Source organism: Brachionichthys hirsutus, chromosome 9, assembly GCF_040956055.1.
Source record: "Brachionichthys hirsutus isolate HB-005 chromosome 9, CSIRO-AGI_Bhir_v1, whole genome shotgun sequence".
NCBI classification, from domain to species: Eukaryota; Metazoa; Chordata; class Actinopteri; order Lophiiformes; family Brachionichthyidae; genus Brachionichthys; species Brachionichthys hirsutus.
In genome coordinates, this window is record NC_090905.1 from 3,339,500 (window position 1) to 3,362,895 (window position 23,396).

At 44.6% G+C, this 23,396-nt stretch overlaps 1 protein-coding gene across 1 annotated transcript; it reads right to left on the minus strand.

Annotated features, from left to right (window-relative positions):
- Positions 1–1,898: 1,898 nt before the first annotated feature.
- On the minus strand, positions 1,899–12,197 carry rfx2 (regulatory factor X, 2 (influences HLA class II expression)). The gene is made up of 17 exons (XM_068743341.1): positions 12,090–12,197; positions 11,903–11,992; positions 10,881–10,963; positions 9,850–10,120; positions 8,709–8,783; positions 7,858–8,039; positions 7,568–7,687; positions 6,889–7,010; positions 6,474–6,592; positions 4,092–4,204; positions 3,742–3,893; positions 3,478–3,575; positions 3,241–3,390; positions 2,871–3,079; positions 2,589–2,742; positions 2,446–2,488; positions 1,899–2,038 (listed from the first exon to the last, which is right to left on the minus strand). The coding sequence occupies exons 1-17, from the start codon at positions 12,195–12,197 to the stop codon at positions 1,917–1,919; spliced, it is 2,211 nt and encodes a 736-aa protein (XP_068599442.1). The 3' UTR covers positions 1,899–1,916.
- Between the last annotated feature and the right edge of the window lie 11,199 nt (positions 12,198–23,396).

Here is a 23,396-nt window from a genome sequence, read left to right on the forward strand (position 1 = left end):
GGAAATCTTTCTATTCTAGCTCCATGCGTTTAATTAAGCTACACGTTAGAAATGTTAGTCTTTTTCATTATGGGAATTACTGTATTGAAATCTCTGGAGCTTCTAAAAAAGGATCCGACGAATCACCTGTGACGTGAAAGATCTTCTACAAAACCTTTAAAAAAAAAAGTTTGTAAATCGGCTCTTCGTTCTGAACGAAGATTTTGTGACATTATTTGCAAATAGAAAAAAATATGCTCAAACCTTTTGGTGTACACCACTTTATTACACATTGTGACCAAGTACAAAATACAGCTGAACTATTTGCTTTATAACAGACCATCTTCTGCTCTTAGGCTAGTTAAAGTATAGTCAAGAACAGCTTCAAGAATACACAAAAATAAGGGTTCAGTATACTCGTAAGAACCAGATCTAGTCGGATAAAAAATAATCCTCCGCCGAAAAATCTAAAACAGCCTTACAAAACATTACAAAGTCCACAAAGAAACTACTTTTCAAAGCACTTGAAGGCAAATTACTGTAACAGGCACAAGTTACAAAAAGCCTTAAATGACTATCGAGGATTCTCATCGCTACGACAAACCATCCGAGGAAGGGGGGGGGGGGTAAATCAGATCAATTTCAGCACAAATCTGCAATCAAACCAACGTAATTCACATAAATAGAAATTTCTCTTTATTTTAATAGCGTCCTCGGGTGCGGGAGCACCGCAGTAATAAATGAGTTCCGCATATTGAATGGGAAATCAGACATTTATCACACACACAACGGTCTAATCAATTACACAAAAATGTTTCCTCTGATGCAAGCTGACCAACCGAGGAGTGTGAAGAGATAGATGGGCAAAGACTGAAGGCCACGGAGCACAAACATTCTACATCATACAAAGATATATTTATATATATATGTATATATAATTTATTATTGACAAACTCACCCCAAATAGCATACTGTATTTTACTGACTCAAACCAGACATTAAGATTTTAATCTGAGTAACAGCATGAGGTCAACGTGTCTGTCAGGGCGCACATTTTGTTTAAGGGTTTTGGTTTTCCAGGTCCGACTGGAATCATCATCCCCGGGTGAAATGTACAACCGGCTTTAAGAGTTCTCCATTAAAGTTGATTACTCTGGACGTAATCCCAACTCGGCGGCATCTGAGAAACTACAAATCGCTGAATGAGGACTTCCTGAATGCAGCGCACGGAGGAGCTACCAAAGATCTGAGAATTATTTACATCAAATGAAAGTGTGTAAGTGGCTGCGCTTCTCTAATTCTGAGCGTATCGACCGTAAGCAAACGACTGGCTGAGCTGCTGGGAACGATTAAAGGAGCGGCGCTTTGGGTCAGAAGGTTGCATGTCGGTTTCCGTGTTGGCGTTTGCTGCGAGCCGCGGCAGAGGCAACACCTCATGAACGTTAAAGGTGCATTTGAATGGCTGAGGTTTGGAGACGATACATTCGTACTGCAGTAGAGGCACAGCTGAGGGATAGATAGACATCTGTAGTGGTGGGTTCCAAGTTAGCGATCTAAGGCACTGAAATGACACTATGGCAAAGCTAATTAAACGTTTTTAAAAAAAAATTAAATAAAATCGCAAAACGCCAAAAGTTACACATCCAACGAAAACTTGCTGCACAAAGTCGTTCACAGTAGCGGGAGAAAGAAAGAAAATCACAGTGGCGTTAAAACCCTGCGAGTAAAACAAAAATAGAAGAAAAGAAACAGACAGAAGCTTCCCAGAAGAAAGTTTCATGAATGAGGGGACGACTCACTGCGACGTTCCTCTCTATGTACATTGCACACACACACACACACACACACACACACAGACAGCAGAGCCAGGCCGCGTGTCTCGGGGTCACCTCTCCAGGAAAAGATGCTGATCCGTGCACCTCTCAGTCCGACCCGACTCACATATCCTGCAGAGGGTGGCTCATTTCGATCCTCTCTCTCTTAACGGCCGGTTCGGTCGGTCCCCCGGACGCGTCGGCGTCGCTGCCCAGGTCGCTCATCTCGTCGGAGAAGGATGCATCTGGAGGTGAAGGAAGAGGCGGAGCCTCAAAATCGGGTTTCTAGATGCGACATCAAGTTATCCCCAGGACCTTTGTGCCCTTGGGGTGGAATGGTTTGACTTTTCAAACTGTTCACAGTAATTGAATTAAACAGCTGAGAACTCCGGTTTTCATCACAAAGTTATTCGCCTCAGAGGAAGGACTTTATTTCCACTCAACTATTTCCAGCTGCAGTTTCAGTTCTGGTGATTATTTCCAGGATCCGGATGATATGGACTCAAATTAATCTGCCTATTTTAATCACACTGAAGGATGCTTTAAATGCAGAGATGGATGCCTTCAGGCGTTGATACACAGAGGGGACTTTTTTTTAAATTAATTTCTGCAAATATTACCAGGTGAATCCCTTTATTTTGACTGAACTTACCTTTTTCCATTAGAGATGGCATCATGGAGCTCAGGTCGCTGAACTGCAATTCAAGAGATGAGAGGGGATTGGTCAACAGGACTGCGAATGATCTCGATAGTTTCCGCTGCTTCAACCAATCGGGAGCGCGTCTCCTTTCTTACCTCTCCCATAACGGCGATGGGAGTTTCTCCGGTTGCCCGAGCAACACGGTGTTCGACCAGGTAGAACATGTACTCGTCATACAGCAGGCGGATCAGGTGAAAGGAGCCGAAACTGGCCGCGCTACGCAGGGTCAGGTCTCTGATGACCATGGAGCTGCGGGACGGGAAACAAGAGATTAAAAAAAAAAATCTGTTTCAAGTCAGCGTCACAGAGCGACGCCGCAGATGCTGAATTAGCTTTTATATTTAGAATAGATGCCAGACTAGCGCCCCCCCCCCCACCTGTAGAAGGACCACTTGAGCAGGAATTGCCGTGCAGCTTTGGGGAAGCTGGGGCTGCCCTGGTGAGGTTTCAGGACCTGAGAGACCACGTTGTCCAGCCAGGTAGCCCATTGGTCCAGAGAGCTCTGCTGCTGCAAGGTGACCTTAAAATCCTGCTCCAGACGCTGAACCACGCTCTCGTCACACTGACACACCCACGACGCCTGCTCCTGTTAGACAAAACAAACACACCCAAACGCAGTCAGCGAGAAAACCGCCGCGAGCAGCGGACAGACGGGAAAAACACGCCGGCGTGAGAAGTCTGCGCCCCGAGGAGCACGACGTTTTAAAACGACGCCGTGTTCTTTTACATGTCAAGCGGCCGTTCTACCTGCACGTTAGCGAAGTCCACCCGGTTGAGGTCGGACAGCATCTGGTTGATCTGGGATGTGTTCTGGAGGACGGCGCGGGCTGCCTGAGCCAGGTGGTTCAGACTGGTGTAGCGTCTCAGTGTCTGGGCGAAGGCGCTGACCACCGCCACCTGCAGCACGGAGACACAAGTGACCATCACGCGTTTCGTACAATCAAAATAAGGCGCTAAACGGCTAATCGGGGAGTTTGTTGTGACCTTAGTGCGGATCATCTCTTGAGGAAAGTTGGTCATGGCGTTGGTCAGCCAGCCCTCCAGACTCTTGGCAAAGTTACGGATGGCCTGAGTGAGAGTGCCTGAAGGTAACAGAACACCGTGGATTACACGCCGACATTTAACTACACTTGGAGCTTCATAATTAGAGTCGGGCAAAGAGATCCAGCAGCAACACAGAGAAAAGGAGTTTACTAAAGCAGCAGAGTGTTAAAAACACAAAGATTAAAATGATCAAAAGGTACTAACTGGGAACGGGACGAAGCACATCAGGGATGAGGATCTCCACCAGAGCCTGGTAGAGGATGTGATCACAGCTCCTCATCCAGAGCACGACCGGTTCGTATTTGCACATAGCGACCAGCTTCTCCTGGGGGATCACGCCATCCAGGTCGTCGTCGCTGTACGAAGAAAGCGGGAAAAGCGTTGCGTGAAACGGCGCTGCATTCGGGGAAAGTCTCACGCCGCGGTGGCAGAAATACCGTTGTAGTTTATGAACTGAACTGAGGAGATACCGTAGGCTTTGTGGGTTTTGTAAAATGAGCTCAACTTTCTACTCAGCTCCGAGGCCGGAGCTCCTGCCGGTAACGGGATCTGACCTGCTGGGGACGGCGGTGCTTCCGTCACTAGAGGGTAGTGTTGAATACCAAAAGGTCTGCCAGAGCTTCTCAATGTAGTGGAACTGGAGGTTCATCACCACATCCAAAGTAGCCTGCAGCAGAGCAGGGGGGGGGGGGGGGGGGACGACACATACAGCTGAGCCATGGCAACCGGACACACAACAAAGTTTCAACAGGCAGGCAGGCAGCCTCTCCTGGTCAGACAATGAGGCAGCTTAAACACATCAATCATCAGGAGGATGCTCAAGGCCTCGCTCGGCGTTTATCCACAGCTCGGTTCTTCTTTCTTATCCCGTCTGCTTTTATAAAACACTTTCGTCTCATAGATTTATTCGAGCTTTTGCCTTCTTTCGGCGGCGAGGCGTTGACCTGAACTAACCCGCGCGACTTCCTTGTTCCTGTTCGTTTGTTGATCATCTATACGGAAGTAGCGCATTAAAACCAGCTATAGGAGCGCGAGTGCGAGTTCTCTCGGAGGCAGACTTCCAGCTCCCGCCTCAGTTAGCGCTAGCGCGCGGCTCATGCACCCGCCCTGAGGTTCTCCTCAGGCTTGCTGCAGGATCTTGTTACACGGCGGTGCAGACTCAATCACATGATGTGTTTTTTTTTTTGCTTCCTCTCCGGCCGTTGCTGTGGCAACCTTGTTTACGGTTGCCCCGAGCAACAAGTCAAAACAGAGGACACCAAAACAAAAAGAATTCCCCCATTCCCTCCGAACAAGAGCGTTTTGCCGCCACAGTTTTCCACCATACCGGAAAAACAGCGCGCACAAAACAGAATAGTTGTGGAGGAGCAATAACGTGCGCTCACGTGCACAATGGCAGACAGACCGCGGTGCTGATTCCTGAAACTTAACCCTAAACATCTGCGCGCACACACGACACAGATTCATGGGGTGATTTATTGCCCCCTAACTTTTATTTAACATCTAATCTTTATGGTTGAACACCCGAATTTTTATTTTTATCACTGTAGCACAAACAAATAATAAGTATTTCCAGGCACTGCAAACAAATCTGAATATAACCCTGACCAAAGAGACGGCGTGATAAATAAGCAGTCCTTTTATGGCAACGCTGATTTGTTAACTTTATTCGTGCTGTAGCTTAAATGAATATCAATAAAAGCCTCGGCTCATGCGTTAACAGGTCACCAGGGGCCAACAAAGAGGTGTGGGGGGGGGGGGGGGGGGGTGAAATGCATAAACTCTGAACACACAGCGGCAACGAGAGCCGGGTGTGACAGAAATGCGTCGGCAGACAAAGACAGGAGAACCGTGCACCCGTCCAGAGACAAGACAGCACAAAGGCCCGAGGGGAGGCCACCACAAAGACACCAAGGATGTCCACCCAGAGCGCTGAAAGGTTAATTGGCATGTCTTGAAAGCTGCACAGAGATGAAAAGACGGCTGGGACAAAGGGAGCGTGGTGAGACTGGACAACGGGAGGGCAGGGATAATATGATAAAGCCAGAGCGCCGCTGCTTTAATCACAGCCGCCCCAGCCCGTAAAGCCCTCGTATTGTAATGTTCTAGGCTTCTCATTCCTGGTGTGTCTCACCCTGGGAGGAGGCGTCTTCTGAAATGAAACTTTACAAGAAATCATTTCTTCTAGTTTTTACCCGAAAGTCATCGTAATGCGGCTCCTCGTAGTCCAAGCTGTTACTCACAGCAAATAGGATTACGACTACAGCTAGATTCCACATCAATTAAAAAGGCTCAGTAAATACAGCTCTAACAGGACTGAACTGTGTAGTTGCTGGGGGGGGGGGGGGGGGGCTGTTTTCAGATGTGGATTATTATATGTTTTGTGCTACAGTGAGTAGCAGCACATCCCGGTTAGTAGGATCAAAAACAAAAACAATAACAACAACCAGCGACAGTCGTAGAAGGAAAAGGTCACCAAGGGCGGCGGAGCGGCTCATTGATGCGTTTTTGGACATAAAATGGAGGCACAGAGAAATAACATACCAGGCTCAGGACACACACATAACTGGGGAGCTTTACTCTTAAAGTAAATATTCCCATCCAGCCGGGACTGCCGTTAGTCCACAGCAAACCGTGTTGCATGCTATCGCGTACTATGTTGTATAGAAAAGTGTTCAACCAAAGCACAGAATGTCTTCTAGAAATAAGCTCTGCATATCGTAGCTGCTACCAACAGCTAGCATCAAGCAGAGCGGAAGAGCAGGCTCACTTTTTCATCAGCCCGTATCTGAGGCAGCTTTCAGAGAGTCACTAGAGTGTGTTCCCCTTTAGGCTGCGCTACTTATCTTTACACTGAAGCTCAAAATCAATATGCGGTCACATTTTCTGAAGGTGGAGGGAGGTGCGATGCACAAGACAGCCGTCACATGGCGTACCTCGCAGTGGTCTCTGTAGAGCGTCTGCAGCTTCTTGATATCATTCATGCTGATGCGTTCGGGGAGAGGCTGCGTGCCCAAAGCAGGAGGGTGAAACGGAGGCAAGGAGTGCGACGTATCTGCATAAAGCAAAAGCAGACACCTGTCACTCATAATGCTGGAGATGGAAACTATATGATAACCGTGACAACTGTATCAGCTCGGGCTACGTCAACACATGAAACAAAGCCTCTGATGTTTCGCGCTAACCAGATGGCTGACGGTTAATCCAACAAATCTGACAGTTAGTGTGAGTAAAGCAAACACGGCGGTTAAACAGATTCCACTTAGATTCAAATAGGAACACAGAAAAAAAAAACAGCGGCCCATTTCAAAAGACGGGGCTCGCACAAACAGAAGGAAATGAAACCCTCACCGATGTACTGCTGGTGGTGTTGGCTCTGAGCAGCCACGGACTGCTCTGGAGTGCTGCTGCAGTGCTGAGAGCTCCCACACAGGCTGTCAGACATACCGTCGACCTTCTGCAGCGGTTTGAACCTGGGAGGGCAACACCTCTGGGTTAGGGCACGAAGGACAAGGGACTACACAGTTTCACGATACATTCATAATAAAAACAGCACACTGACGTACACACACACACACACACACACCATCTACAGCGGTCCTGAGTTGCGTTATTATATTTTATAGTTTGCATTGACATTAAAGCCAGGAGAAGGGCGAGGAAAAAAGAAAAACCTCACCGAGATCAGGAGGAGCGTTCAGTTTATTCGTCAACTTTACAACACTGAAAGAACCTTTTTCATACAAAACTAAACATGAGCTCTATGCAGCAGCCCTGAGTCCACTTGGGTTAAATGTTTGGGCAGCTGTGGAAGGAAATGAAAAGGGCGAAGTAAAGAGTCCGAGAACTTTAAGAGAAGCGGGGACGAAGAACGCAGACAAAGGACAAACTCTAATAAAGATATACGTCTGCAATAGTGAAATTATCTTCATATAAAAAAAAGTTACGGAAAATTACTGAACGTTGTGACAGAGTGAAAAAAACTGGAAGGGAAAGGATGGAGGAAGGCAGACGGGGAGAGAAAGCCGACCTTTGCTTCTGGTGGACAGGCTGCTGCCTCATGGCCATATACTGGCTGTCTTCCTGCAGTCGGTTGAGCGGCGAGTCCGGCTTCACTCGGATGCCGTAGTAATGATACTTCGAGTTGCCTCTGGTGGATTCAGAGAGAGAAACGCCAGTGAGGACATGCCATCAGTGTAATCACCATCATCCATCAGCAAGTCTCCGACGCCTACAAGCATCGTCATCGTCATATTCGTCACATCTATAATGGCGACATGATTACAGTCATCAGCATCTCCAGCCTCTTCCTGTTCGTACCTGGTGCCAAGGCGGCGGGTCCTCAGGCCCATGAAGACGGAGCGGATGAGCTTGCCGAAGGAGGCCGCGTTGACTGGATCCAGTTTCTGTTCCTGACAGTGCCGTAAGTAATGGTTATAGAGCGAGCAGCGGGGCAAACTCACGCCCTCCGCCGTCTCGTAGTTGTCCAGCAGCCACTGCAGCTAAAGACATAGAAAGGACGAGACGGTGGCGCCATCAGTGAGGCCCCAGCGGATAACGCTGCACTGTGATAGCCACCTGTCCAGAAACGAAGAGGAGCAGTGGATCCTATTATCAGATCAACACACACACACACACACACACCATGCAGCAATGATCGAGTATAGTTAGAGCTAAAGACTAATTTGGAAGTCAGATTTAAAGCAGATATGTCAAATGCTATTCATACGAATGATGTGGAGGATTACGCGATGACAGCTGAGGTTCAAAGTTCAAAGTTAGAATGTAGGGAAATGATCCAAACCACAGTTTTCCCCGTGTGAAGGAAAAGTCTGGAAAGACTAGATTTGATGACATTTTAATGAAATAAAGTCGTAACTGAGGGGCAGCCTCCCCAATAAGAGGAAAGAGGAAAAGTTACACTGCAGAATCATTTTTGTGACAGAGAGCATCGACTGGAAAAATCAGTTTAAATTCATGCAGGGAAACATAAAAAGGATGCAGCTAATCGAGCAAATTACGTCTGACAGTGGCAACGTGCAGAAAACAAGTAGCGCTCGCCTGTAGGCCGTGTGTTCCCCTTTAAAGAACACACGGCCTAAGGGTTCAGGTGTATTTTTTTGCTTTTCCTGCATGTCCATGTTTCAAAATAAAGTTCCTGTTTGACTTACATGGCTGTTGAGCAGGCTGCTTTTGTGACTTGCAATTCCTTCAGACTTTTGGAGGTTTTCAATCGCCATTTCAAGCTAAAGTAGGAAGACGCATGCCAAAAAAAGAAAAAAGAAAACAAGAGTGGAGAAGGATGAGGGAGGAGGAGGCAGGAGAGATAGAAAAAGAGAAGGGGACAGAAATAATAAACCACACAGAAGAAACAAACAAAAAAGGAAATAAAAGAAATAGGTTTGTTAGAGAGCAGCCAGATCTGTGCATCACCATTAAAGTCAGTCAGTGTCGCAGCCAAATCCATTATTGACTGACAAAAGCATGCAAATCAAGGGACTCATTGGGTTAAGCTGCTCAGCGAAGACTGGCGTTCAGACCCGCTAATATATATGCAAATAGGAACCCCAAACAGGAGCAGAGGTCACATCAAGTTTGGAGACGCAAGGTCAACAATGGCGACCCCCCCCCATTTTGATCAAACAATTTTCCTCAGGTAACATTTGGAAAACCTAAAAGTTAGACGAGTGAGCTGTGAGCACCACGGTCTAAAATGAGGCAGAAGCAAAAGTGAACGGCGAAACATTCAGTTGTGTGTGAAGAACAGAGTAAAAAAAAAAGAAAAGATATGTGGTACTGCAGCCAAACTGGAGACATCGAAGAAAAGGAAAAGGAGGCCGGCAGCGTTCCAAGGCTTAAGAAGGCTCCAGAGGGCTGACGGCCAAATGGTAATGAGCCCCGGGGGTTGATTTGTTTCACAGGGCGCTCGAGTGCCTGTGAAAACCTCCGAAACAAGGCAGCGCTGAATTATTTAAGTCGCTGTCCGGATTCTACGAGCTCTCCGTCTTGTTCGGCTCTGCTTCCCGAGCGTTACTGCAGAGCTGGAGGGTCCGGAATCAGGCTACTGCTAACGCTGCCCGTCTCCCACGTCTTTAAGGGCCTGGTCTGTCTGGGTGTAGTTACGGGGAGCTCCGCTCACTGAGCCACGGTGTACTAGAAACAACTTGTTCATCTTTCATTTTGCCTGTTGGCTTCACCGCATGTGAGAAAAGACAAACAGCCCTCTAAACATATTCCATCATCATCATCATCATCATCATCCTCTTCTATTGGAAAGTTCCACAGAAATATTGGGAGGGGGGTGTCGCTCACCATAGCCGAGGAGGAGCGCGATGAGTGCGATATGTGGTTACGGTTTCCCTCCATACTTCCTCCATGGATTAAGTAAGAGCTTCCACTGGAGATGATGTGGCTGCTCCCTACATCCATAGCAATGCCCACCATGCCATGAGGGGGCAGCCCACCGCTAGCGGAGGAGACCACCGTGGTGACATGTGACCCTCCGGTCGGGGAGTCAAAGTAGGTTCCCCCGCTGTTCTGCCCATAGAGCTGAGCCTCGGGGTTGTATGAATACGCTGTTCGGCTGTGGGGGGGGGGGGGGGTAATTGCTATTAGTGCACAATGATGTCGATTCCACCACAATGATAAACAAATTATATTTCATGACCTCTGAAGAACTTTGAAGCGGTTAGGAGCACAAGACAGACTGAAACATTACAGGCGACTGATCGATTGCTCTTCGCTCATCAATGGCCGTAACATTTTGTCTGTGGAAACGGAAGTCTGGAAATCCCTGCTCAGTGTTCCAGTGTTCCCTCCACGACCCCGGCCCTGGATAAGCGGAAGAAGATGGATGGATGGACGGACGGACGGAACGTTTGTTTTGCTGCTTCTGTAACGAGGCGTTACCGTCTTTGATTGCCAACGGGAGTCTTACCAGACGGGGATGAGAGGTGTGTGTGTGTGCGTGTGTGTGTGTCGCGTTGAAGACTATGCCACGGAGGTTTCACGCTACGTTGCTATGACGACCAGCTACACTGAGGTGGTGGTACTGTCTAATGGAAAATGATTTATGGAAAAGTACCTGATACCATAGCTAAACGGAGTCGCGTAGCGCCGGTACCACCTGCAGGAAATGTGGCTCAAGGCAAACGTTGTGTGTGTTATGGCGGTTTAAATCCTACAAACAAGCTATAAACATAAAGGCCTCCATATTTAAATAAAGTTATATATAAGACTTGCTGGAGTTATGAACATATGCTTTTCGAGTTGAATTATCTTCATCTACACAGCATGGAACATAGTATTTGTTGTCGCTGGGAAGTAATGGAAACATTGCTTACATAGTTCCATTTGTGTAAACAGCTTCTCCACTTTCTCCTACGTATTGCACCTGGGATGGGTAGACATGTTGCACCTGCTGCACCTACAGAAAGAAAACAGGAAATCAAAGCAAGAAATACATGAAGCCGTCAAAGAGCCCCAGAGCCTTTTTGAACATACAGGCACAGCGCAAAATGAGGGAGTAGGCATGAAGTGCAGTGAAAAAGCCGGCACACCCCTTGGATTTTATGTGATTATGTGTCACTGCCTGCTGTACTCTTTTAGAATAGCTAAACTGATAACCAAGTACGCTACTTTGAAAGGTCGTCAGAAGTAAAAGTGATTTGTAATTTAACAACGTAGTTGGTGAAATTAAGGCTGAGGGTATTTAAACTTTGTAACATCAAAGACACAAGTGGTTTAATGTCGGCTAGCTTGATTTGACAATCATTACAACTGATAATGAACGCTTTACTTGAAGCATGGCAATGATGAAAAGCAAGTAATGATCTGCCCAACTGGTATTGGCTCAGCTTGTGGTATGTGAAATCGCCCACAATATGACCAGCTCCTAAGATTAGCAAATAGTAGGCAATCAGATCAGTTCCTAGTTTTCATCGCTGGATGCCAACGGCACAAATAATTTTCTTGGGTTTGGTTCAAGCCCCCAGGAATCACCAGGTTCTGCAGCAACTTCACATTATACCCTGGGATGCAGTTAAGAAAACTCCTCATGAACACTCTGAGTCGTATTTTATTTTTTTAAACACAAACACGGTTTTGTTACATTTTTATTTGTTTACCATCTCGTGCAGTCAAAGGTCACACTGGAGCCCAAAGCAAATTCTGACTGGATTCCTCAGAAAAAAGGCTACATGCTTATTTTCATTCCATTTATGTAATTGAATTAAAATAAATTGAACCAGTCGTTCAAAAAGGTCCAAATACAAAATGCTAATTTATAAAAAAGAAATCAAAGTCAAGGGGTGTACAGATATTTCCACAGCACTGTACATGTACATGTATGTACAGTACTGTGTACCTGCTGAGGGACCTGTTGAACCCTGGGTACTGAAAGCTGCTGTACTTTTCCTTCCTTCTGAGCTGAGCCTGTGGCTTGAACCAGCACCCTCTGTGTGGATACAAGACACAACTCAATTAAATAGGTATTCACGGGCCCATTTGGCCCGCTATCAGCATGCTAGCGGTGTAGCGGGGGGGTAGCCTACCTGCTGGGAAGCTGGGACGGGCTGTACAACAGGAGCCTGAGCTGAGGAGGATGTCCGCAGCGTCGCCACGCTGGTCGCCGTATCCGACCCTCCCTCGGAGCTCTGCATGCTGGGTTGCAGGAATTAGAAAAGAGAGACCATCGTGAGCAGGAGAGAATATAATTCCACACAGGCCGTGGTGTGGTGTAAAGAGAGGCAAGGTGAGGCACAGACTTATTGCTATCATGCAAAAACAAATCAATTACAGTAGTTACATTTATCCAGTGGTTGGTACTAAAAATTACATTTTATGAATGAATTTTCACATTTCTTGTTCAAATACCAAAAAGAGCCGTGCGGTGATGATTTATATGATGCCTATATGAATCTGATTGTGATGACGTCAGCGCCTCACCGCACGCCACTGCACACCGGTAGCACAGAAGTTTGAGATGAAACAGTTAGATTGAGCAGAAAGACACCGAATCAAATGAAATAAATGCTCTTCCTTCCCTTCGGTTGTCAAGTCAAGACGACCGCCCAAACCTTTGATCTTAATCAATCCCGAAATAAGCTGCCCAACAGAAACTCTTGGTCCGGACAGGTCGGACCCAGGGGAAAAGAAGTACAGCAGAGGAGTACAAGTTACCGGCGGTACTGAAGTGTTCCCTGAGGAACAAACTCACTGCTGCAACTCAGCTTTCCACTGGGTGACAATGTGCACAGCGTAGCAAGGGGGGGGGAGCTAAGAATGGAGCGACACACAAAGGAAAGAACAGAGAGGGAAAGAGCTGGAATAAGAAGAAGAATGGAACTGCAAGGGGGAATAAGCGGATACAAAACATCACCACTTTGTCGGGAAGGAAGAAAGAACTGAGCAGAAGATGGAAATGGCAGTGGGACTCCTGCTCCTGGTGATATCCAGCGTTTGTGTCCACCGAGAGCCGCTCTCTGAGGGCTCCAATAATCCAGCTGATATGAGGAAATTCCTCAATGCTTTGTAAACGTTTGTCAGTTGCTATGGTGAGGAAATCCATGACGACCCCCCCCCCCCCCCCCCCATCCACCCCTTCCCTCTCCTGCCTCCCCCCATTAATGAAGCCCTTGCAGAGGAACTTTCGAGTGCAAAAGCAATGAGAAGAGGGGGAGGAGGATTAGAATGAGGGAGATACGGCACGGGGGGGGGGTCGAATTGATGAGCAGTATCAGGTTTAAGGCAAAAATCCAGCAGCAGCAGGAAAAACCAGTTGGTGGACTAGAACCTAGTGTTTACCGTAAAACGGCACAAGACACGACTCGCCCCAGACGTGCTGCGATTCGTCACGAAGCTTGAGCTGCAATGTTCCCGGTATTTAATATTAGCAGAGGAGATCTGACGAAGACTGAGCAATCAGACACAAGCAACAGGTGCAACTACGCCATTCCCTCGGCTTCCCCAAGCCCCACCTACACGTCCCGATTGGCCTACGCCAAACAAAATAAAAAACACTCAGAGTTTCAATTCAGGCCTCTCCCTACATAAGAATTAAGAACACAACCCTTCCTGGAGCAGTTTTATCAGAGCAAGTAATCTAAATGTTTCTCTGCAAACTAACTATGAAGGGTTAAAAGTTTGAAATTCAACCATCAGCCGAGTCAAAGCCGTCAACATGAGGAGTAACTTTAAAGGATATTTAGCATGAGAGTACCTTTAAGATACAAAAGCAACAGATTAGGGTGTGCCACCACTGACATTTTCCACATGTGGATGTTTTGCCAGAGGCTTTTCTCTCTGCCTGCAATGACTAATGGCGTGAAAGAAGCTCATGTTGAAATTCCTGACGTGTCAATCTTCAAACACACAAGATCCAGTGTACCCCGAGCGGCCCAAAGAGTCCGTCCTCCAGGTATTTGTTGCCACTTACATGTCAAGGCTCCCTCAATTAAAGTTTTCTTCACACCTCTTCCTGCCTCACACCCTACAAAAATACTTGTGATCACAATTGCACCACCCGAGGAGGGAATGTTTACGGATTTAACGCTCAAACGTCTTTATAAAAGCAGATTTATTCATTTAATTGATTGTCACTTAGATTATAAATAAGCGTCCAACAATCTCTTCATTTATCTTCAGACTTTTTGTTTCCATCAGAGCATCTAAAACAAGCCTGGGGGGGGCTTTGGTCATGGCACAATGGGGTGGGTGGCATGTCAAGATGGTGGATGATTAGGCAGCGCAGCATTGACCGGCATGTTTTAATCCATTAAAGTCCCATTAAAGCACCAAAATATATTACATATGATGAAGTGTGTCAAATTTATGGGGTGGAGGAGAGAGAGGCAGGCGACAGTGCTCACAAAGGGGAGTCCTTTTGCCAAGTTTTCATGGAAGGATAAAAAAAAAGAAAAAAGAAAAAAGAAAACCCACACACACAAATTCCCCACGAGCAGTTTGGAAAAGCAGAAACGCAGAAGACAGAATGAGAGAACGAGACGTAGCACGCACGCGGTACGCTGCCGCGTAAGACCAAACGTTTCTGCCTCCGATCCAGAGACAGCTTCTCACACAACTCAAGCTCCATTCACGCAAATCCCACACGAGCTAAAACAAGAAGTTTCAGGAGTGTTAAAAACCACCGGTACATAGAAACAGGAAGCGACACAAAGCACCATTAATGCGCTAGCATACCATAGAATATTAACATCTGGACATCGATCAGAGAAAAACACATACAGATGTTCAATTAAAAGCAGGAGCACACAGTCTTGGCTCGTGTTTGCACAGGCCCACATTGTTTGCAGAGCAACAACTGTTGCTAGTGGCAACACCGTCCACTCCCGTTTCCAGGAGCCTGTTGCTATGCAACGAACAGAATACATCCCAAACCAAACAATGCCATCCCCCAACCGATCACTTCATTGCACGCCAAGTAGAAACTTACAACAATAAATAGTATGTAAGCTTTTAATTTTAAACACCAGGGAACATGGAGAGATTCATGTAAAAAAATGTGAAGACTTTACGCTGCTTTGGGCTCGACTGAGGAGGACAGGATGAATTGTGCTCTGCTTTGTGACTGCCCAGTGCTCAAAAGAAGGAGGAATGTTTAAGTCATCAAGTAAAGAGTCTATTCTTCATGGTCGCTTTACAGGCACGATACAACCCAAAAGCAACACTTCCAAAAACCTTTTGAGCCCTTCCAAAGTTCCTTGGGCAAAGGAGATCATAAAATAGCTTCTCAAGACTGAGATTCTCTTCAGCTAACGGCGGGCTAAAACAAACGTGTTGATTTTAAAGGTCTTTACGTACATTTGTTCAGTAAACGGAGCATAAGCATATTCATTGTTATTTGTCGGGTTGAAAAAACGATTTGCTAAAACAATTAGATCTCATAAGATCACAGAGACACATGCAGCAAATTAAGATAAGATGAGCGCTTTCCACAATAGAGGTCGTTCTTCAAGCCCGACTCATTCAATCACGGCTAATCCAATCAAAGCAGCTCTCGGAGTCTGGAGATGAAGAGTCGGAGAGGGGGACGCTCGGATCAGAGATGGTGGACGGCGTCCACGTCCCCTCTCCAGCTCACCTCCCCACCCGTGACCATCAGCAGAACCTGTCCACTCTGTCATCATGTGCGCTGCAGAGAGAAAGATCAAACCATTGCCATGGAGATCGTGTGTTTGCCTATGCTCTGCAATAGCAACCCCCGACCCCCCCCCTCACCACCGCTACCATAACACCCCACCTCTTCTAACCTTTTCCAAATTTCCACCATCTCCCTCATCTTTAACACTAATATCATCATGAGACACTAAAGATTCTTCGATGATTCACTGCATTGCTTTTCTTTAAAGTCAGCAAAGTATGTTAATAATAGCTAAACCCGAATTTAAACCTATGAAAACCACAACATGCGTTCATCTAAAAGTTGATAGTACATCACGACACATATCCAGTAAGCCCATGAGAAGCTGAAGCCGAAAATCTTCACACGGCGACTGCATCAGATCCAAACTAACCACCAAATGTGTCAACTTGCAGCGATTTATTTACCTAAGGCTACATATACTGATCCTCACTGAATACTTGCCATCAACTCTTTCACACTAAAGCCCGTACGAGACACGGGATATTAACGATGCTTTCACGCTGCAACCGACAGGCGATAAAAAAAAAAAAAGATAGCTGTCATAGAGCAATGCTGATATTTTTGTAATCAACACTTGCTTCATTAGCTCCGTTGCCATGGCATCTACTGTGTTAAATAGAAGGTGGTCTTGAGTGCTTGTGATCTAAAGTGCTACACAAATACAGCAACTTACTGCATTAATCAAACTAACACACAGCCTAAACTCATTGTTTATAAACTTTCACATGGAAACGGAGCTGTGGGCTTTAAATAACCTGATCTGTGGTCAGTTATAGAGATATGTCCGAACACCTTTAAACATAGCAAACAGCACTGATAAAAATACATAAATAAACTTGCAACATTAACATGAAGTCAATGAATGGGAAGACGGGGTTCTGTATGGATCTGAGGGCTGAACAAAGGGGCATCCATTGACCTGAAACAAGGTTGTTTCCACATGCAACAATGGCATCCTCTGCTATTGTTCCCCACCAAATCTCCTAATTAAAGAAGCTTCTTCCTGAGAGCTGCTAAAAAGCTACGGCAAAGATCCGCCATCTTCAAAGATACTGTCTGTATCTGGTTAAATCTCATCCCAGCAACATTCAAGCTCTGGTAAGTGGAATGAAACAGCTTTACGCCGACAGGAACGTCTTTTTAAACCAAATAAACATTTCTGAGGAAGCTACCCTAAAACCCTACACAAGAAAGGAAAAGTAAGGACAGGATGGGAGGGGGGGCGCTACTAGCCTTGCTTGAAAGAGAAAAAAGAGGGAGGGGGGGGGGGGGGGGTGTCATTGTAATGCAAATGTCACTGCCTTGTCTGCTGTTTGTGGCAGGAAATTTAATTAGCAGTTGTGTGGCTGCAATACAAACAGGTGGAATGTTAAGAATGCTCATGATCACACACACACACACACACACTTCATTTAACAATGAGTTTCAACTTGTTGCCACAGACTGAGATCCAATCAATGGCAACATTTTTTGGTATATAACACGATTTGTTTTGTCGTATCCTAGCAGCACAAACCAACAATGATATCCAAAATCTTTTCAGCTGGATCATTTGATCTCAGAGTCACAAGGACAAACTACCTTTCCTCACCATAGATTTGCATAAACCACAAACAGTTCAAGCCCGTCGCAAATTACATTTACTAAGATCTTAAAAACTGAAACATTTTGTTTACAAATGCTGCTATTATATTCCACTCAAGCCCCACAAGGTATTCTCCTCTCAGCTCTATGAGTTCCTAACATCCCTTAAACCTGTATTATGGGACAACAAATTAAAACCGCGACAATAACAAACAATAAAATGTGCAGCTGAGTTTGCACAGTGTGAGGTAAATGCAAATCTACATGGATATGGTCAACTGTAAACAGATACAATAATAAGGATGGCAGCAACTCGGTTTATGTCTATATCTGTAGCAACAGTGGGCCTCATCAGGATAAGCTAAATACAGCATGAGCAAACACCACACTGAACATGTGACCAAAAGCTGTGTCAGGTCACCCGTCGCCCAAGAGACCACTGCAGCTGTCCTATTGATAGCCGAACTGTACTTCACTTGAGTCCATTAAAGAGTAATTACACTGCTATACGCACAAACACACCAGCAACTCAAAGGATGGTTTACCGTATCGAAGAGTTTAAGGGAGAGGAGTTCAGGGTTAAAATGCAAGCAACATGTTCTAAAAATCACAAATGGAGAGGCAGTCATTGCTGAAATGGAGCAAAGATTGAACAAGATCATCGGCTGAAGGCTCGATCGGCGACAGACAGACCAGTCAGAGAAAATAAAGGACGAGAAGAGGAAAAGAATTACTTACACTCTTCAGAAATGTGCATTAATGATCTTCCTTACATTATAAAAAAGGTCCTGCATTCAGAGATGATCCTCTCACCACCTAAACTTTGTTTAAATCTTTGAGCACTATTTCTTTCTGACTTGCCTTTGCAAGACGAAGGAGATCAAAAAAACAACCTGATCAAAAACACCGGTTTTCCAGGGAATAACATTTTGCCCCCTGGCCCGCTTGATTATGTCGATGACTTGGGTATATTTTATATTTGTGTATCATGTTGCCATGTAAACATAACAATGTCACACTTAAATTGGGGTGCAGAGTGGGGTGGGGGGGTCACTGCAGCAGTGAATTGTCTGACCAACCAAAGTAGTTTCCTTTCTCTCTCTCTGTACATTAATCCCTTAAAAGTTGGGATTAATGTACTAATTACTAAAATAATATCTAGAATCACTTGATCATTCGATCCCCTTTCACTTTCTTTGTGCTGCAAGCTGCAGAAACATCTCTACGAAATAACTCTGCTCTCTTGCAATATTAAAACTTTATCCACATTCCTGGGCAAACAATCATTTGCAAGCAGCGATGGTGTTAATTGGATAAACGTTCACGCTGTCATGATTCTTCCTGATGCATAAACAGCGAACAACATTACATGTGACCGAGCACAAGCAAAATAGACAGATTCCTACATTTAAAAAAAAGAAAGACAGAGCGAAATAAATAAGACTTTTCACTTGAACAATGACAAAATGCCACCAGCAACAACTTGGTATTAAATGATTATTTATGGATCTGTTCAACTGGAAAGATCACCAAATTAAGCACTGTAAAGATGCGTGAGAAGCAAGACATTAGGCCCAATGATTAATTAAACTTAATATATTAAGTTTAATTCAACGCCTGACTGGAAAATAGCAGAAAAGTTGCACTTTAATAATCTATTTCTAAACACAGCTGGCGCAAACCTTAGCACCACCTAGCTGCAACAAGCTATCTCTAATATGAATACAAGCATCGAAAGTTTGCAAACTTTGTCCAAATGAAATCGCAATCGAACGCCTAAATTAATGCGATTATGAGAAATTATTTAATCTGAAAGTTGACGCTCTGCTTCTGCGGAGTTCACGCTGTTAGCCGCGGACGCTCGGTACTTTCACGCCGAGCAGCAGCGCTGCTAACGCTGGCTAGCTTCCGTTCCACCTGCTTGAATAGCGTTCGGGAAAAGACACCAGAAAGAAGATGAGGTGCGTCTGCTTGTGACGAACGAGAATAGCTGTCGTTTATAGCACAACAAATTGAAGTCGAACCCAGCCGAGCTAGGACAGTCTCTCGTTCGCCGCTGCCGGGAGTTAGCATTAGCCCTAGCTTGACTCACAGCCTGCTTCGCCATCCGCTCTGCTAGGATTTAGCTTGAAGTGCGTTCACGGTCTTGACAAACGACGCAAACAAGTCTGAAGTGATGTCGTATCGATTTTGAAACGTTGTAGCTTCGTATGACGACGAAGCAAACTGCAGCAAAAAAAAAAAAAAAAAGAATTAGCTTTTTCCAATACGACAATCAGGTGCGACTAGCAGATGCTAGCAATAAGCGAATGTTGGTTAAATCGAGCGAGGCAAGCCGCTCTGAAACTTGTGGCGGATGCCACGAAGAAGAGAAAGTTGTGTTGTGGAAAACACACAAGGCTTCTAAAAACGCATTTTTTTTTCATGCCGAGATAAATATATGAAATAAATTCTATTAAAGTATAATCACCTTTGCCTTAAGAAAAGTTTTTTTTTCCCCACCTCGCTTCCTCTCGTGACTTCCAGATGCTGCTGCTGTTGCTGAGTGTTGCGCCCGTTGGCAAGTAACTGTCTCCACGGCTACAGTCTCTATGGCGCGAGGGGGTCTCGAGGCAACTGTTGCTACCCTCGAATCTTACGTCACGGCGCTCACTATGAAAGGGAGTGGCCGAGAGTACACTTGCTCCGCCCACTCAGATGAAGCTACACATTTGAACCACTAGTCTTACTGCGGATAGGGTTGAAAAAGCATTATTATTATTTTTAATCTTAATCCCAATGAGACCTTCTTTCAAAATCGTGAAACATTTATTGTCTTTGTGAAAATTTAACTGTCCTATCAATATCCAGTGTTCCTGGACTTTTCATATCTTTACCAGATTATCCAATGGAGAATAAATTAATTCAAAATACGATTTTAGTTTTGTGAAAGATTTCCTATATGAGTGTACCATAAAGATAAATCTATTGGACAATGTCTGTGTCAAAAATCAATATATCTAGACTTTTCATATCTGTAATAGCAACTCTACAGATTCCGCAAAAGACGTAAAAGACAAAAGAATAAAGGTATGAAATAAATAAACAAACAAACAAACAAACACTGCTGAAGTCTGTCATCTCTCCTTCTGATTGCTGGTCCTGCATGTTGAAGTCAGCCTCTGCGAAGACGGCCATGACCGATGTGTAGGAAAACGAATAAGCAGAAGTCCAACCCATTCGGCTGAAAAACGACATCATGAAATCAAAATTCACTTTGTAAAAAAACGCTTTTTATGTTATAAATCTTGGAAAATAAATAAACGATATGAATGATTTAGTGTGGAGCTGCCTGCCGGTTGTGTATGCAGAGATAGGAAAGCGAAGGTGAAGCCAGGCCACAGCAGTCACTTTAACACTCTACACCACCACTTTAACACTTTAACACTTTAACACACTTTAACATTCATCTAAAGAAGAACTGATAGTTGAATAAGCCTGCCTTAACTTTACAAACAAATCAGAACATGAAAAGGCCAGCTGTTTTATAAAGTTGCAGTATCACCATACTGACACTAGAGGTCAGCAGTGTCTAAGATGTATTCGGTTTGATTTCTCTACCAATGCTGAATTCATTGGTGTTTTTGAAGCATCCTGCTTTGGGAGGAAGTAAACAGAGCAGACAGAGGAAGGGAGAAAGCTGAAGGGTCTGTAATTCTGTCCATTATGCTCGCTCTTTTCGATTCATTTTTTAGCAAAAGTGTTTAAGAGTGTGCTGTAACACTGTAGAAATCTATTTTAGTGATGCTGTAAATGTGAATGCAGGATGCTGAATATATGTATCCATATAATATGAATGAGAGCAGCATTTAAATAAATGGTAGATTAAATATAATACATGGGTCTGAACAATTTTGTGTCTAAACGTGAATCGGTTGGAGCCCCACCTTCATGCAACGACTGTGAAACCCATGTTTACAGGGGTCAGGGATGTGTGTGATGACATCATAAAACTTAATAGAGGAAAAAGTCCAAGTGAAAAAGTCTAACAGTGAAAAGGCTGCTCACAAGTCGCCCAGTGACTTACACGCTCAACACATCCTCTTCCTGTGGTAAGCCGATAAATTATTTATTTGTAGATTACATTTTTGCAGTATTTGTCTGAATCAGGAAAGAAATCAGCCGCTGACGTTAAGACATCAGTATTTTTCTCTACGTTACGTGGAGTAACACACATGATCAGATAATGAAAAGCAAAATGTTGAAAGTAAAAGTACTCAGAAATTGCACCAATCCTTTACAGCACTTGAATAGATTTTCATTTCGCTATTGATCTCAGCCGTCTCGGCGTGGATGACACGGATCATGTCACTACCCGACAGTAACCCCACGGCAGGGTGCGTAAGCTCATCCTGGAGCATGTCAGTGTTTGCGCATGTGACGGTTGCCATGTGATGCTGTGGTGCGGTATCTCGGCATCCTCGTCTCCCGTGCTAATTGGCTGAGCCCGATCGTTCTATGGTAGAGAGTAATGTGTGCAAGAATGACATCTTCAGGCTGATCTTCTATCTGATCACATTTTTAAGTGTGTGTGTGTGCGAATGCATCTTTGTGTGATTTTTTAATTAAGCTTTTGTTACACAGATAGTGACAAAAGAAAGGTCAAACGTAAAATCGCAGCTTAATGTTTAATGGGTTGCACATGCTATTTCCACCTTATCTTTTCATCGACTTAGTTATGTGTTTGTTTACCTGCACATACCAATGACAATTGACTGTCATTTGCAGCAACTACCTACAGATTGAAGTGTTTTTATTGCCATCGATCCCCACCCACACTCGCTCTCCGCACAGAGGTTCCTGACCTGTGATCCACGCCTTTGTTTTTATGGTTGTATCAAACATTCTGTGTTTGCCAGAAGCAAACGTCCTTGGTATGGAGAGTTCTTAAAGTTGTGTTTACTTTTTTCTCCACTTACTTCCTTAATGGAAACTGTTTTTGTTTCAGTACTCTGAAGTAGGTCACAAGAGCAGGAACTGGAACTTCAGGATCGGCCTGTCAAGCCAGGCGTTATTCTTAGTCCAAGGTTTATGCAAGTGTCATGAGACTGGAGCAAATCCAGTCCATCAGGAGAGACTTCTTTTTTTTTTTTTTTTTTACATTTAATGGTGCTGTCATGTGTGGCTTTGTTTTGAGTAGAATACATTATATTAAGCACTGGAGGGGCAAACTCTGCACGTAATTCTGCACGTAAATAAGTTTAACTATTCCTTATTGTAAAAAAAAAAAAAAAGACATTATAAAACTCAGTGTTGGAATTCAAGTTGTCACTTTATATTACTGCATTTTGCTGATTTACATTTGTATTTGTCTGCTCAGTGATTATTACATTCTCCTTTACCTTCTCTATTTTTTATTATTATTAAAATAATTATTTCTTTAAGTAACTCTTCATTGCCAGCTTGTGGATATATAAATATTCATGTTTAGGACACATGGAAATATGTGGCTATTGAGGGATACATCATTGAAAAGAACTCTTTAAAAAAAAAAAAAAAGATTTTTACCACTAAGTATTCATGGTAGTGTCATCAAGTTTCATGGAAAGCCATTCTGTAGTTTTTTTCTGCTGACAAAGCAACAAGCAAACAAGTTGATGAAAAACATAAAAGGAAATAAAAGGATTAGTGTTTATAATGTAGTCTGCGGGGTGTGGGCGTCTTCAAACGGTGCATGATAATGATTTCAGTCTGTAAAGGGTCATAAAGCCCCGTAGGAAACAGTTTGACCGACAGTAACCTCAGCCGCATCGTGTGATTTTTGAGTCTGTGTCCAACGGAAGGGGGAGGGGTTTAACTTTCATCGCGTCATCGTTCTGTCTTGATTCATTTGGCTTGCGTGGCCTTATTTGGATAATGAGTCTTGTGGTGTGAGAAGTCTTAGCCAATCACGTTGCTCCGGAATGATGCAGGGGGTGGGCGTTTGTCCGCAGGAAGCCGGCAGGGCCTGTCTGGGTGGGGCTGTCAGGGGGCGGGGCTAAAACGAGCCGGCTTGCGTTTGAAATGAATGGTATGCTGTTGTAGTAGTGGAAATAGTGAAGGGTTATTTCAACCGTGTCTACAAGCCCTTAAA